Genomic DNA, 16829 nt, shown 5'->3' with positions numbered 1-16829 from the left:
CCCTCATTTTTAGCAGTATTATTTCAAATCATATTATTGCATATTTGCATCCCAGCTATCAGCCTGCATGCCCATTGGTTTTATTTATTTATATTTAATATCCAATAAATTTTTCAATATAAAGCAATGAAGTCCATAAAAATTCACATTGTTTCAGATGCTTCCTGTCTCTTCTGGTCCCAGAATACCTTATTTAAAATACTTTTTAAAAAGACAGAATTAGCTCTTAATATGGCTAATATCTCTAGCTGCTTAAAAATCCCTGCTGTGTAGTATATTATAAAGAAGTTATAAAAAGTATGATGCATGAGCACTGTTATAAACCTTGTTAATGCAAAATAACCTTTTATAAAACTTCTGAGAGGTTTCAAAATGAACTACAAAGCATGCATAGTACTTAATTTTCATAACTTTTTAATACGATGCATTAGCAATGTTATAAACCTTGTTAATTAAGCGATAATCTCTATAGCTTTCTAGTATATGAAGCAATAAATGGCTGCTGGAATTGATTACTAGGCAAAGCAAAGCAGAGGTTTAATCAATCTTGGAAACCATTTGTTACTAGTGGCCTGCACAACAATAGAGCTTATTCCAGCTACACTGAATTATAATAAAACATCTATCTATTTTTAAGGAGTTGAAAGTATTATGCCGTTTCTGACTATGTAGGAACACATTTGATCCTGGAAGGTGCAGAGTGTCTCTGGGACAGTGGAGGGTGTTTTCAGATCCTCGTTTTTAGGTTTATTGTTGATTTGGGTCTCTCTCTTCAAGTAGAGACTGTAATGTACCTCATTGTACAAACACACAGGAAGGTTACCTGCACCCCAGATACTCTCATGAAACAAGCAGGATACAGAGGCTGGGGAAGAGACCTACCAAAATGATATGGCCATATTAATGTATGATGTACAGCATCCTAGTTTTAAAAAGCTGAACAAATGTCATCTTTGTCCTCCTTGCTGCTTCTCCTAACCATTATTTTGCCAGCACCACTGACTTAAAGGTATGATAAGTGACTTAAAGGAGAGCAAAGTAGATTGGCTTTAGTAAGGATGTTCCATATGTGGGAGGAGGTTCTGATGTTAGATGAGCCCACATAGAGGTGTTAAGGCTGGCATCAGTGACAAAATGGGCGGAAGTGGCATCTTGGTTTGGACTTAGCCTTGTTTCTATTTCTGGAGCCAGTGTGATGTGGTCGTGTCATAATTGGTGATCTTATCATGCCAACATTTCAGGTGTGGCAAAAATTAGCTTGTGCAGATAGATGACCCAAGCAGTGAATCAAAGAACACTTTGGTTGTGCAGCAGAATCTTGACTTAAAACATACAAATTATTTATGAAGTGCTGGCTCTGCAGTGCCTTGAGCATATTTTATTTACTAGCATCCAGCATGGGACTAAACTGTCTTCTTTAAAAATCCTTAATTGCTGTCTCCCTGATTTGTTTTGTTGGTTTTTTTTCCAGAATGTTTGTACGACAGAATAGCACAAGAAACTGTGGATGAAACGGAAATTGCACAGAGACTCTCCAAAGTCAACAAGTACATCTGTGAAAAAATCATGGATATCAATAAATCATGTAAAAATGAAGAAAGGAGGGAAGCAAAGTACAATTTGCAATAAATTTTGGATTTTTAATAAAGTCTTAGTGTTTTCCTTATGTGTTGTTTTTTCTTTGTGTGCCATTCTTGCTGACGGGAAAAGCTGATTTTTGGCGTGGATTTCAGTCTGAACTATTGACTCTTATTTTGAAGCAGTTTTGTCAAATGGCTGTATATAGTGTAACTTTCTTTAAAGTGAATTCGGATAAAATGGAGATCTGTTCACAGTGAAGCAGAAGGAAATTCACAAGTTGTTGCAATGTATTGCAATGTGCCAGCTGTGGTTTTCAGCGTAGATCATGGTTTTACAGATGCACTTTTTTGTGCGTGAAGTCACCAGGATTGTACATGGGCAGATTTCTCTGCAGGACCCAGGCCATAGTGAGCCTCTGCTGACAGTGAAATTCTGTGCAATATTCACTTCACTGTAGGAGAAGGTTTCACCGTACTTTGAAAAGTGTTTTAGAACTGAACTTTAAATTCATTTGGGTTGATGACCTTTTGTTCCTATCTTGCTTAGTATTTTTTATCTAAAATGAACAAATGATTTCTTATCACTGAGCTTGATCAAGTAGATCACTCTTTAATTCCATGCTTTTTTAAAGAGAACAAAACCCCATAATTTTAGTGTCTTATTGACTTGTAAATATTTCTAACGGGCTGATAGCTGATCTTTTTACACACACAAAGGGAAATTTCAGATGGAAATTATCTTTGTGCTACAGAGTTATTTTAGCACATGTTACAAATACTTTTGAAGCACTACATTCTCAATGACATTTGTAATCTTAGAGGATTTAAAATACTGAAAGAATAAAGATTCTTTATGCAAGAAAATGTGTAATAGAAAGCAAAGGTTTTCTACTACTGATGTTTTTGAGTCCATAATTGAATGGTGGAGACATTTTAACATGAGCTTAAGCAACAGAAGAATTTATATACTGGATTAAAGTTTGTCTGATTTTAGCACAAAGTCAAAGAAAATGTCATTTGTGCTGGGATTGAATGACCCTTTCATGTCTGTAACTAGATGAAATCGATGTTCTCTGGTGTGTCTTGTTTCATGATGGGCTGGTGAGACTAGGTTTTGTGGAGAAGAGCAGGTATTGAATTTGGAGTTTTCAAATCCATAAAAGCTCAGATGTCTAGAGGACTTGGTATGGAAGTGCTCACTGATAGACGTTTTTACTTTATTTGCGGAAGTGTGTTATCATGTTCACTTAATTATCAGATGTCTTAATATCAGTTACAGCTCACTGATTTGAATATCGGTCTTTATTCCTCTTCCTCCCCAAAAAGTCTGCTTCCTGTAGCTTTAACATACTTAAACATTCTTCTTTTAACATTGAACTACCCTGATATAAGCCATGTTCTTAATTTCTATTGGAACTTCCTGTGTGTGGTTGGATAATTTGAATGGAAAAGTAGAATGTTTTCTGAGGGGACTTTAAGGAAAAACTAAATGGACAAATTTTTAGTTCAGTAGTCATAGTAAAAAAAAAAAAAAAAAAAAAAAAAAAAAAAAAGAAAACCCCAGAAAAGTTACAGAGGCAGTATGACATCACATTAAACTGATATAAATTATGTTGTTACCCTGTCTGCATAATTTCTTAGAGATACAAAGGTAGCAAAACCATTGCCATTTTAATCCAGTTCCATTCAGGATCAAAAGGGCCTTAGTTCACTTGTAGCTCTACAGGGTCATGCAGACCTAATAGTTAGATTGCAACAACTTGTGTGTGCTCCCCAGCAGCAGCCCCCTCCACCACTCCTTTTAAAGCAGTTTAAAGTCTATTATTGATACCTTAACATTGCACAGTACTATAACACAACTCATATGCCTGATTACTTTGTTACATCAGGGCATAAATGATTATAATTTTTGCTAAGACTCTAGAAAGTACATGTATAGGTTTTCTGTCTATTTGGGAGGGTTGTTTTTTATTTTTACAAGGTACAAAATAATTATGCAGAAAATATTTGGTGCTGAGTATTAGCCTAGGTCCCAGATAGTAAAGGCACTTACCGCACATGCTGATGGCACTTTTTATTTAGGCGCTTTTCTGAATTAGCATGCTAAATGGAAAGGCCAGGCGTCTTTTACATTGTGTTAGTATGTGCCAACTATTAATTAAACAAGAAAATAGAGATAAAATTGAAGAAACATCTGGTGAGCACTGAGTTGCCACATTTTGGGCAAATGCACATTGAATTTCATCTTTTTTCTGTCTTGCTTTTAAAAAAAAAAAAAAAAAAAGTAGATTTAGAGACATTTGTCCTTCCCTCCTCTCCCCCTGCCCCCCGAGTTCTTTAATAACTGCTAACATATTTCTGTTGTAACCGATTCTTTAATGAGAAGATAATTCCGTTCTTCTTAAAAGATGAGTATTAAGCTAAGCCTATTTGAGGCAATATTGCATGAAACCTGGGAAAAGCAGATTAGTGCATAATCAGAGGATAGGACTCCGGCCTGTGTTCCCAGTAATCGGAGATTCAAAGTTTATCTGACTAATCACCTCAGCCTTCTAACATCGGCTTCTAGATGAGCACAGCCAATCAGGCTCCTTCCTGCACGTCACGGACAAATGCCACGCACTATCCAGGAAGGAAGTTTCTCTGAAGACGGGACACCCAAACCTACCACCTGAGTGTCGACAGACAACTTTTCTGCTAGAGATGCATTAGGGCAGCTAGATGGTCCAAAAGGTTCGCTTGTTGTAAGCACCGCACACATCACTGTGGGACTGGTAGCATGTGCTGAATTAGACTGTGCTGCTCTCATTTACCAGTAAATGAGTGTCGGCTGAAGTTTTGATTTAGCTTGACAGTGAAGAAGGACATCCTGAAGGCAGCACTGCCCCAAGAATATTGTCATATTGTCATTGCAATGCGTTCTGAAACTGAGCTTCGCTTGTAAGGAATTGATTTCACGTGTGTTTCATTGAAAGTGAAGGGTGTGGAAGGCTATATTGTGGATAGTAATTCTGTACAAACAACTCTTCTGTACTCAGATTTGCCTTTCTTTACCTTTCTCTGCTCTTCAACAAGTATGAAAACATACAGGCTTTCCCAGCATATTTCTTGTTTCAAGTAGGCAGATAGTCTAAATCTATCATGTACACTCTAAAGTTACGCAAAGTGTATATATTTTAACTCCTAAAGGGGCACTTTTTTTCTGAATTAAAATGTTGGGTGCCAAATTTCTGTGAAATTCACTTTGCTATTTTTATATTGCATTTATAGCAAAGGCAGTTTCTATAAATTCATTACTTTTTTCCCTGATTGTGCCAGCCTTCATCTGGCTTTTGTACATTCACAATTAGTCTGCCACATCAGTTTTTATAGTAGGAAACTTTACCCAAGTGTGATTCCTACTAACTTTTTCCCATTATATAAAGTTGTTTTTTTTTAATGTCATATATATGCACATAGTGGGATGCTGGCATGTTGGTCACAGTTAAAGAATTTTGACCTAAAAAATGGTATGGGCTTCATTAAACTCTGTTGCAGCTCCAACAGTTGAAGATTTAGTGCTGTGCTATTATTTCATAATGGAAAACTGGATTTGTAAATATCAAAGAAAAGATTTAAAAGGAACTGAGTTTATATTGTCCTGGAGATCAATGCATACTGTTTACCTTCTTTTCTCAAAGGAGAAAGAGTATTATTGTTATATAAATAATCTGAGTTCATTGTTGCCACACATTGCAGCTGTAATTTGTAATATTCATGACCTGATCCATAATAAAGTGCCTTTGGCACAGTTGCAAGGGAGAAAGATTAGAGTTAACAAAGAGGGCTTTCTTTTCCATTAATGATTTTTTAAGGGAATGAGCTATAATATTAAAGGAGAGAATCTTAACAGAGATTTTAATACCTCACTCATTTATAAAATATGCCTATCAACTCAATTAAGAAAAGCTACTATTTTTTTTTTTTTCCTGGAGGGGAAAAAAGAATTTGTCAGATCTGGGTGTTACGGAATAGCTCTGGCTTTAGGGAAACCTGATGTAGATGGAAGATTCTTTAATACAGTTAAGTCAGAACTCTTATTTATTAAGTTTTGTCAACAATAACTGAAGCAGCTTTTTAAGTTGCATTTGGACAGCCTTGGAGCATGACTCAAACGAAGGTATAGTCCCCCTGCAGGAAGTAAATTCATGGCACTGTAACTTTGATAGTGTATCTGATGGATTACTGTGCTACTCCTTTGTTATTTTAAGAGTAGATTAGTGTCCTATCAAAGTTTTAAGCAGTGATAAATGGAACTATATGAAGGATAGGCTTTTTTTTTTTTGGTAAGACGTAATAATGAGATTTTAAGATCATTACACACTGAGCAGAGAGCATGTGTTGATTTTTTTAAAATTATTAAGCATGGATCTATCTTAAAACAATAATTTTTTTACACACATCCTCAGGAGTAAGGATATTCCGAATTAATGCTGTCACATTTGCTTCAAGCCTTGTTATGTCTAAGTAGTGTTCATATCTCCTAAGGAAACCATATTTACTGGTGCTGGCCAATACGGAAATATAGACAAGAGAGATCACAAAATGGGCCGACTTGGTCTTAGTTTATGCTATGTGATACTGAGCTCTTTCTCAGTCTGATCCCCCTTACATTGAAATCAATAGCAAAATTTCTATGCACTCCCTTGAAGTAGGATGAAATTATCTGATAGAAAAGTGAAATCACCTTACTGCTTAACCCTCACAAAAATGATTTCTGGATCCCAGGCAATAAATAGTTCACTTACATTTTGCAGTGAAGAATCTAACAGATTTTTTTTCCCCCTTCTGAATTTCTTTCTACTGGTTTGCACTGTAAGCTAGTCATTGTCATTCTGGCAGTGCTTCATATGATCTCTTTAGCTTTGTATTGAAATGTTTAGTGTGGTTTTTTACTTTCATTAGAGTTATGTGGGGGTGGGTGACTTAAAATACAAAAATCCTGAAATCAAAGTTGCCTAATTGTCACAAATAGTTCAATTTTGTGAAAATCTGCTTTTTTGAGCACTATGCTGGAAGGCTTTTTTAATGGAAAAGTATGCCGTATTAAAATCGGCTAACATAGAAAATATGTAGAATTTTGCAGGTTTTAAGTGTAAGAGTAGCTGTTTTTTCTGATGTTTCCTGCAAAATGGAATCAGTAATCCCACAGAATGAGAGGAGGAAAGTTTCACATAAAGTATGAAAATATGTGTGATTTCACATGCCTCTGGTTTCTTAGTCCTGGATTGGCGAAGTCATAGCAGCATTGATTACATTGACTTTATTTGATGTCATTTTCATCAAAGCATTGTGGAGTTGTCAAGTGATAATCCATACAATTTGAGGCAATAAAAATGTTATGAAGTGCAATTATTGCATATTTCATGCTCAGTAGCTAATTTTTAATTTTACTATCTCAGACATTTCAAAAGACATTTCCACACCCCCCAGGCTTTCTGAAGAAGAAAAGAAAATGAGAAGAGTCATTCTAGAAGGAATTAATTTTCCTTGGCTGGTCATTTCCTTTTCTTTCACAGTTACTTCTGCTGTTTGTGTTTTGGATAAAAAATGTCTTTCTGTCCACCCAACTGCCATTTGTGTTTAATCTGCAGTAAAGTTATAACCCTGTTTTTTGTGATGACAGTGTATTGCTACGGAGATGAAAATGCCACCATGGTTGCATCACATTGAGCTCCATTATAATATCAGTGCAGGGCCAAAGCAGAAGTGAAGACAAGTGTTAAAATCTGATTAAAACGCACACAAACAGGTAGAATAATTAGCAAGCTGTATGTGTGTATTGGGGGTGAAGGAGAGAGGGGAATGAAAATGTCTAAGGCCCTTATGTTTAGAAAGTTTTCTCTTATAAGGAAATGGTTTCTTAGACTTCCTCTTCAGAAAAGCACAAGTCTTTCACATTGTTATTTTAATAACTACCAAAAAAAAAAGAATCTTCAATATGGTGAAAGCTTTACTAGCATTTTTACTTGCATAAAAGGAAAAAAAAATCAGGCTGTCTGCTTTCATGTTAAACTTCAGACTGATGTGGTTTGAAATTGCTGAGAGATTCAGTGAATACTATAGGGAAAAAAGGCTTGGCTTTCATTATCGAATGGCATTGTTACAAATACTATAAAACATACTACAGAGAAAATGTGTGATCAGTGATAATTGTGCATTTTTTTGTATTTCGAATGTGTTGTCATGAATTTAGTACATCTAGAAGGAGCAACATTTTTCCTCTATTGGAAAGAATTTATTATCAAGTTACCTAAAAGAGTTATTTCTATGAACTCACTTTGATGCAGTCTCAGTGAAGAAGAAAAATGTAAAAAAAAGACCATTACAGAGTTTTTGTTGCTAGTACTATGTCAGTAGTGTAATGAAGTCCTGTTAAGAAAGAATCGAGTGAATGAAGTTTCCATGTGAGTTTTCATGGTGCAATTGCAGTAGAAAAAAAACCCTGATTGAAAAAAAAAAAAAAAAAAAAGTCACCGTCTGTCAGGTTGGATCTTGCTAATTTAAGTCAACATTTCACATAGAATTCACCCAATTCTTTTTAAATGATGCTGAGTGCTAACTTAGTTGAAAAGAAATTGCGTTCTTTATCGGTTTACTTTTCATGGATCTTATTAGCAGAAGACATTTTCATTGAGAAATATCTTTCTAAAGAATGTTTGTAACTGAGAACTCTGATAGCTCAAAAATAGTCCATTTAGATATTTCTAGATGTTGCAGTCTACCGTAATGTTTCAGTACTTTGATATACTTTTTTTGCTATATGTTGTTAATATACGTGAACACGAGGCAGAAGAGACAAAAAATGGCTTAATTTCTGTGGTTCTGGTCCTACACCCTGACCCATTCCCACACTTGTGGTAAAGTGACCGAAAAAATCCTTCTCCTGGAGTAGAAAGGTTGGAAGGAACCTCAGGAGGTCAATTAGTTCCACCCCCTTCTTAAGACAGGATTGTCCCTAACTAAACCATGTCAGTCAAGTGTCTGTGTAACCTCTTAAAAACATCCAAGGGGGGAGATTGCACTATCTTTCTGGGTAGCCTATTCCAATGCTCAACCACCCTCATAGAAAGTTCTTCCTAATACCTAACTTAAACACGTCTTGCTGTCATCCATTGCTCCTTGTTTTGTCCCCTGTGGCCACAAAGAATAGTCTATCTCCATCCTTCATATAGCTTAGCCACCTTTCAGGTATTTCAGTACTGTTATCCCCTGCTTGGTCGTCTCTTCTCCAGACTAAACAATCTAAAAACCTTTCCTCATAAGCCATGTTTCCCTTGTCTCTAACCATATGTGTTGCTCTTGGCTGAACTCTTTCCAATTTGTCTACATCTTTCTTGAAATGTGGGGTCCAGACCTAGATGTAGGACTCTTAAGTGAGGCCGCACCAGTGGTGAATAAACCAGAAGAATCGCTTCGATTTGCACGTGATGCTTCTAACAATACGGTCCAGTAATGCTGTTGGCCTTCTGTGCAACAAGAGCATGCTGTTGGCTCATAGCTTAAAGTGCACTGTAATCCCCAAGTCCTTTTCTGCAGCCTAACTAATCATTTCCTAGTCCATTTGTGCCTGCAGTTGCTCAAACCCAAGTGTAAGACTTCACACTTTCCCTTGGTTAATTTTATCTGATTGATTTTGGATCATTTCCCTAGTTCGTCAAGGCCATTATGAATCTTATCTGCAGCTCCATATGACTTGGTATCTGCAGATTTGCTAAGTGTACACTCAGTCCCATCCTCCAAATTGTTAATGCACTAGATCCAAGATAGGCCCCTGGGGACCCCCACGTGATACCTTTTCTCAACTGGACTCTGAGATGGTAAGGACTACTTGTTGAGCACAGTGGTCCAACCAGTTGTGTATCCACCTAACAGTACTTTTATTGAGTCTTTATTTCCTTAGTGTATATAATGAGAATGTCATGGGAGTATAAAAAGCCTTGCTAAAGTCTAGGTGTGTTACGTCCACTGCAGTTCCCCCATCCATAGAGCCTGTTACCTTATCACAGAAAGAAATCAAGTTAGATTTGTTCATGTTGACTGTTCCTGGTCACTTTTGTTCTCCAGGTGCTTAGAAATTTTCTAAGTAATACCTAACCTGTTCTTCCACTGCTGTAGTCTACTCTTCCACTACTCTCTTACACAGCAATCGGGTTGGCAACAAGGACCACCGAGGCTTCTTTCCCGTGTTAAGCTTCTGTGATTCCAGTAGCTCCATCTGGTGGCTGGGGTACCTGCTTGAGTGAATAGGCAAGGTGTGCAGCATTCTTCCTTTCTCGCCATGTGCAGACTATCACAGGGTAGCATCTCCAGGGATGACTGTAAAGCCCCTGAAGACTTAATTTTTTTTTTTTTTTTTTTTAACCCTGCTCTATGAGAAATCCACCCTCCTTGGCCACCAGCTGGCTGGTTCAAGCCTTTGGGGTTAATTACATGGCTCTATGCCATCCCTACACCACACATCACAGATGTCATCCTTGTTGATGTTCTCTCATTTACGCACAGCCTCTCCCTTGGCCCTTAAACCCCTCAGCCTCTCACTTGGCCTGACTGGGCCTTTAGACCACTTCGTTTCCCACTCAGCTGCTCCCTGGTCTGTCAGATCTCTCAGTCTCCTATCTGGGCCCTCAAACCCGTTAGTCTCTCATTCATCCCTTCTCTGGGCTGTCAGGCCCCTTGGTCTCTCACTTGGTCCCTTCTCTGGGTTCTCAGACGGCATGGTCCCACTCTGTTTCCAGCCTCTCTCTGGGCCTCTGGATCCATCTGGTCCTGTTATGTTCCCAACCAGTCTCGTGTGGGACCTCTGGACCCTTCTGGTCCCACTTCTAGGCTCCAGCTCTCCCTGCTGGGCCCTTTCTTAGCCACAGGGCTCCTGTCCTCCTTTTCTCCTTTGGATCCTCCCCAACTCAGATGGCATCATCTAAGCCATCATCATGCTGAACCACAGTCTCCTTGATCCCTTTCCTCTGAGGCTGTAGCCATACATGGAACTTCGGCCTATCCATTCCAAGGCCCTGACCCCACCTTGAGCCAGTTGAGAACTCCAGGCTCCCCAAGCTCTGGTGGTCTTTGCAGTGGTCCCTCCTGGACCTTTTGACCTCTCTTGGGCACAGGCCCCATGGGGTTTGCCACCGGTGGCATTTTCTAGGGGCTACACCGCCACTAACAGCCCTACCACTATGTCCACAAGCCCCAGCAGTGTGCAGTTTGCATTCAACTCCAGGACCTACCTCCAGGCTATCCTGCTTTGGCAATCTTTGGTGCCCGCCTCCCCCCATGCTATGGGCTCCTTCCAGCCCCATTCCTTTCCCCAGCTCAACCTCACCTTTGGGTCCCCTAGCTCCAACCCAAACCCTGGTCTATCTGGGCTCAACCTCAGCCCTTCTTTGGGCCCTGAACCCCCCCTCGCCAGGTCCCACATACTCAGTCCCTCTCTCTGGGCTCACCCAGACCCCACAATAGGTCCCATGCTCTCAGCCCTTCCCGCTGGGCTCCGGACCCTTCAGGTCCCTGGGAATCTCTTCTGCCCCTTTAGTTCCTTCCCAAACCTCCAAAGTGCTTCAGGTACTACCCTCCATGCTGATCTTCTGGAGCTGCAGTCATCCTGTTGAGGTAGTGCTCACAGCAGGCTCCAAGATTTTACTGCCCGCTTGGCTCAAGGCCTGGGCTTATATCTGCCATAAACTCAGCCCAACCCTACCCTGCCCCTGGGTCTGATGGCTCCCTCCAATCAGCCCTAGCCAGCATCTGCAGGCTCCCTAGGTCAGTTGACCTCATGACCAGCTCTAGATCCACCTGCAGGCTGCTACACTGGCTGCTTCTCTCCGTAAAGTGGCAGGGTTACAGAAATGTGGCAGAAAGGCCCTTCTGAGGGTGTTTGGTGCATGCACCCTGAGAACCATTGAAGCATTGTGGCCAGACAGTCCCTTAGCATCCTTAATGCCTAAATTCCTAGGGCATTTTTAACAGTGTTATTTTTGGGCTCTTTGCAGATTTAGCTAGACACTGTTGCCTCAGTAACAATCACTCACATTTGCAAGATTTTCTTCAGAACTGTGAGAGCTTGTCAAGGGCTTTTTAAAATGAAAGCTTTTTGTCGCCATCATCCAAAGAGCTGGGTGTAGCACACAAATACACCTCTCTTGTGAGGGAAGTATTATGTTCATTTTACTGCCTATCTGAGTGGAAGTGTAGCCAGTGCCTGTCCCAAGGGTGGTCTCAATGCCTGCTGGTGGCTGCTCAGCCCTTGCCAGCCTGGCTCCCCTTGGGGCCCTCTCCCCTTCACTTTTCTGCCATGCCTTGATGTTAGTAATTTATGATGCAATGGATGCTGCCCCAGGGCTTCCCCTTAGGGCCACAGGTGCTTATGGTCATAGCCTTAAGAGCTAGAGTTGTGGGCTCTGTCCCTCCTCCCCGATAGCAGATCCTGCAGGGTGTGGGAGTGGGTAACACAACTCTCTGACCTCTGGCAGGCCCCAGGCACCTGACCTTCTCTCAATGCACCCTATTCCTCCCGGGTCACCAGACCCTCCTGGTCCCCTGCCAGACATGGGACTGTCACCCATGTGTCTAGTCCTTCATGGGCTCGAGCTTTGTCTCTTTCTGCGGACCTCAGGCCTACCTCTTCCATGGCCTGCTCTGACCCTATGCTCCACCCACCTATGGTCTCAGGCCCTCTATTCTAGCCTCTCTCTCTTTCTCAATGGGCCAGTTGGAACCTTCATACTTCCTCCTTCAGTCCTTTCCACAACCACCAATTTGTTCATCAACGGCCCTCTTGGACCATTGCCTCTGTCCTCAGGCCCGGCTATTCCAAGCCCTGCCTTGTCCCTCTTGGGCACTGTTCAGTAGCTGGGGCTTTGGGCTCCCTGGCCCTCTGCTCTGCTGCCCTTCTCCAAGCCCTGCTGCCAGGAGCTCCTCTCACAGTGGCACTCAGGGTTAGACTGCCCAACCACCTTTGGCCATGGGCTTATATGGCTGAAGCCCAGCCCCCTTTTTGTCAGCTGACTTCCTAATCACCACTCCACCCCTCACCACTTGCAGGCTGCTCCCCAAGCAGCCTCACCTCTTAAAGTGATAATGATGAAGTGAGACTTGGGGCTGAACATAAGGGTTAGCTATGTGGGACTTAACCTCCACACTATTTTATAGCTTAAGTGCAGGGACTCATCTCTACATGAAGAAGAAGAGGCTAAAGGACTCCGAGGAACGACCATCTATAACCATATTCCCTGCAGGGCCACAGATGTTATGAGGCAATAAATATCTTATGTTGCTGCCACAGCGAGTACATAACTCCCCATTTGTGGCTTTCCCAAACTGCAAGACAAGACATATGGCAGAGATCCATTCCAGTGGCAACAAAACAAGGCTGGGTTGGCAAAGCATTTGGGAGTAAGTTTGGAGGCAATCACCTAGGCCCTCTTCAGATGTTTACCCCAGTAGATTCCCCACCCCCTTCTTTCTGCAAAACACTAATAAATACAATTTAAATCAAGTCAGTAGCCAAATGGCAAAATCTTGAACAGATTGACTGGCATTTAAGGAGGTTTCAATCAGAGGGAACTCTGACTAATTAAAGAAAAAAGTCCAATCGTGCTTACGTGCCAAGAATTTAACCTTTAACAAGTGGAATAATCACAAATGTTTTTTTTTTTCCTGCAGTAAGGGCCCTGTGTATACTGCAGTTGTACAGCTGTGCAAATGGAGATATCATTTACCCATTATGCCAAGATACTGCATAAATCTGGCTGTCGCATAAATCCACCAATTGATCATTTCCATGATGTGTGCCAGCTATTCCCCCTGGAGCCTGGTGCACAGCATGGCATTGTCTCCATATCTGTGTTCTCCCCACATTTCACTGAAACTCCTGTGCCTGCTACCCTGAAAAAAAGGAGAACTAGTGATGGGAAGAAAAACGTGTTTCACAGTTCAGGCCAGCAAGGTTAGTTGCAAACTGCAAGGGAGGTATCTCTATGAGCTGTTATTGGAAGTAAGGAGATAGGCAGAGCTAAAGCACTATTTTGGGGGGCTTGTAATAAGAGTAGAGTGCCATGGGAATCTGCCTGAGTACAGCTCAGGACTAGGGCTGTGCGAAGCTTCGGTAGCCGATTTGATTCGAAGGAAATCTGGCTGATTTGGAGGTTTGGTCATAAGTCATAGACCAAACAGGCAGCTGACAGCTGCTTCCAGACGGTAAGTCTGTTGGGGTTGGGGGAGGGGGAGAGAAGTAGTGTGGGGGAGGAAGGGGCTGGGACAAGGACAAGCCACCCAGCCAGGGAAGGGGAGCACATTACTTGGGGAGGGGGGCAGGATGCGGCCATGGCAGTGGGGGCTGTACCCTGCTGTCCTTTGCTGAGCTGGGGTGGTGAGGGTGAGCGGGATGTGAGTGCGGCTCGCTCCAGGCAGAAGGGGGAAAGTGGAAGCAGGGCATGCCCCTGCTCCCAATGCTTCTGCACCCGCATCCCACCCCCGTGCCAGCTGGCAAGTGGGAGCAGGGCAGAGCCCCCACTCCCAGCACTGATGGAGGCACAGTAGTGCTGGGAGCAGGGCCTTATGCTTTGCTGCCACCCAGAATGAGCCATACCTGCATCACGTTCCCCCACCACACTGGCTGGCTACGCGGCAACAGGGCGTAGCCCTCATGGCTCCCCCTGCTGGGGCAGAGGCAGGTACAGCCGGAGGAGTCACAGGAGAAGCCCCCATGGCTGCCCTACCCGGCCCCAGCCTCCCAGCACTTAAAAACAAGAAAAAAACAAAAAAAGCCCTGCACTCACTGGCTTTGGCAGCATTTAGCGGGGGGGGGGCCTCTGAGGGCTTGTGGCAGAGCCGCCCCACGCAGTGTGGGGAAGCGGGGATCACTCCCCTCTGCTTGGCACCGGCATGACAGCTGCCTCATGGTATAAGTGCAGTGTGGTTTGTCAGGGCACTGTGCACTGTCTGGGAGCTGGGGCAGCTCCACCAGTCAGCCGGCACCCAGCAGCACTGAGCCCCAGCTCCCAGACAGCATGCAGTGCTCTGCCGACCTGCGCTGCACCCACGCTATGATGCAGCTGCTGTGTCGGTGCCAGGCAAGGGGGGCAATCCCCACTGCCCCCTATTGCCCCGCGCTCCCAGAGGCCCTGGCCCCAATCTCCACTCCTGCATCTGGTGAGTGCCGTGCTTTTTTAAAAAGCTCAGCAGTCACCAGCTGCAGGAGCAGTGATTGGGGCCTCTCAGCACTCGTGGCAGAGCCCTTCACACAGCATGGAGTAGTGGGGGGCAGTGGGAATCATGCCCCCCGCCTGGCACCCGCATGGCAGCTGCCCCATGCCATGGGTGTAGCGCGGCTTGGCAGGGCGCCATGCACTGCCAGGAACCCGGGGCAGCTCCACGTCTCAGCCAGAGCCTGGCAGCGCTGAACCCCAGTGGTCCCAGCTCCTAGACAGCGCTATGCTGCACCTATGCCATGGGGAAGCTGCTGCATGGGTGCCTTGGGAGGGGGGCAGGTTTATCCCTGCTACCCTCCACTGCCCTGCACTGTGTGAGGGGGCTATGCCACGCGTGCCCAGAGGCCCCAGTCACCACTGCTGCAACCGGTGAGTGCGAGGCTTTTTTTTTTTTTTTTTTTAAGTGCTGGGACTAGGTTGGGGCCATGGGGCCAGGCAGGACAGCCATGGGGGCTTCTCCCATGGCTCTTCCCCAACCCAGGGAGAGGCAGGCACAGCCGGAGGAGCTGTGGGAGAACCTGCAGCTGCCCAACTGTACCTGCCTCTCCCAGGCTGATCTGAATCACCGAATCTTCCAAAGCTGATTCAGCCGAATTGATTCAGGACAGTGATTTGAATCTCTGAATCGAATCGCTGTCCTTCAAATTGGCCAAATCCAAGTCGAATACTTCCCTATTCACTCAGGCCTACTCGGGACCTTCACATGTCAGTTCCTATGCTCTTTTGCAACTGCAGAAGCCTAGAGTCCTCATCAAAGGTGCCTACCAGGTGCAGATCCTAAGCCTGGCAGAAGTGAAGCTCTAGCATGGGAGAGGGACACCAGCTAGCAGTACCTCCTGAAAATATCCAGCTTTTCCTTCAGAACAGATCTGTGCATTTTCATGGATTCTTAGGTTTTAATGCCAGAGGACCATTAGGTGATGCTGAACAATACAGGCCAGAGAGTTTCAATCCTTTACTCTTGTATGGAGCCCAGTAACTTTTGTGGTTGGGGCTTATCCTTCAGTCTTATTTGATAGCTGTTGAGGGGAAGAGAGAAAATCTATCACTTCTCAAGGTAGATTACTAGTAAATAAATGTGAGCGTGTTCCATACAAAATTGGTTGGTTTTCACTTCCAGCCCATTGTTCTTGTTGTCTTTTGCTAGATTCAATAGCTTGTCTGTAACTGGTATTCTCCCCATGTAAGTTAATTCTCCCCTGTCATCTCGTCATCTTTTTTGATTAACTTGAACAGCTTCAGCACCTTAAGTCAGTCCCCTGCTGTAAGACATGTCTTCCAGTTCCCCCAAACTACTTCATGCTTCTCCATACTCATCCGAGCTACAAAGAGGCACGCTGCAGGAAAGCCCCTGATGCACTCTGAGGTACTTGGTTCCAATATCTTAGGAAAATCTCATCTTTTAGGCGTATTTTTGAATTTGAATATAATGTTCATTTCTATAAAACTGAGCATTAGTGGATAATTTCCTGAGTGCTTATTCTTACCACATAATTCCCAGTTTGCCATGGAGGCCCCATTGTAGAAACCACGGCCTTGCTATGGTAAGTAGGTCTAATGTGATATCCTTAAATGAAAGGTGACCTGTCTCTAGCACTATAAACCTCCCTTTGGGGCATTCCCCACTTGTGTACCAAAAATGAGATAGGGCAGGTTCTTCCTACAGATTAAGCAGTAATGCAAAATGCTGCACTAAACCAGCTAGGTATGGAACCGAAAAAAGCAGTATCTTCAGACCTTTGGTGTCAAAGAGGACTCTGAAATGAAACTACCTAGACAGCAACCACCTTCAGATACTCTAAGCTTTGGAGTTTCTCTGGTTTCTGATAGCTATGAATAGCTGAAGAAAGGTAGTGAACGTTCTTACCCACTTGGGATAGAAGAAAAGGTGTGGTGACAGAGAAACTAGACTCATCCTTTACTTGGATACATTAGTCCATACTTGTGGGCCCCTCTAGCTACAGCCAGCGCTAGAAGAGTTAGATGAGTATTTTGCTTG

The 16829-nt window shown here is 43.1% G+C and overlaps 1 protein-coding gene across 5 annotated transcripts in view; it reads left to right on the top strand.

The window, feature by feature from the left end:
* The window catches only part of LOC102572691 (BEN domain-containing protein 5), a 1452508-nt gene that overhangs the window by 945056 nt on the left and 490623 nt on the right, over nucleotides 1-16829 (top strand). For 3 of the 5 annotated variants that reach the window (XM_059727816.1, XM_019479201.2, XM_006259784.4), the window contains one exon: nucleotides 1472-1666. The exons of 1 other annotated variant lie outside the window; for it this stretch is intronic. In XM_059727816.1, the coding sequence (XP_059583799.1) occupies nucleotides 1472-1629 (158 nt within the window). In that variant the 3' untranslated portion in view covers nucleotides 1630-1666. Of the gene's footprint in view, nucleotides 1-1471; nucleotides 1667-16829 lie in introns of those variants that run through there. One more of the 5 variants, XR_009462307.1, reaches the window with a different exon arrangement.

The sequence above is a fragment of the Alligator mississippiensis genome, chromosome 5 (assembly GCF_030867095.1).
Source record: "Alligator mississippiensis isolate rAllMis1 chromosome 5, rAllMis1, whole genome shotgun sequence".
NCBI classification, from domain to species: domain Eukaryota; kingdom Metazoa; phylum Chordata; order Crocodylia; family Alligatoridae; genus Alligator; species Alligator mississippiensis.
The sequence above is the reverse complement of the archived record's forward strand: the minus strand, read 5'-3'. Positions and strand labels throughout refer to the sequence as shown.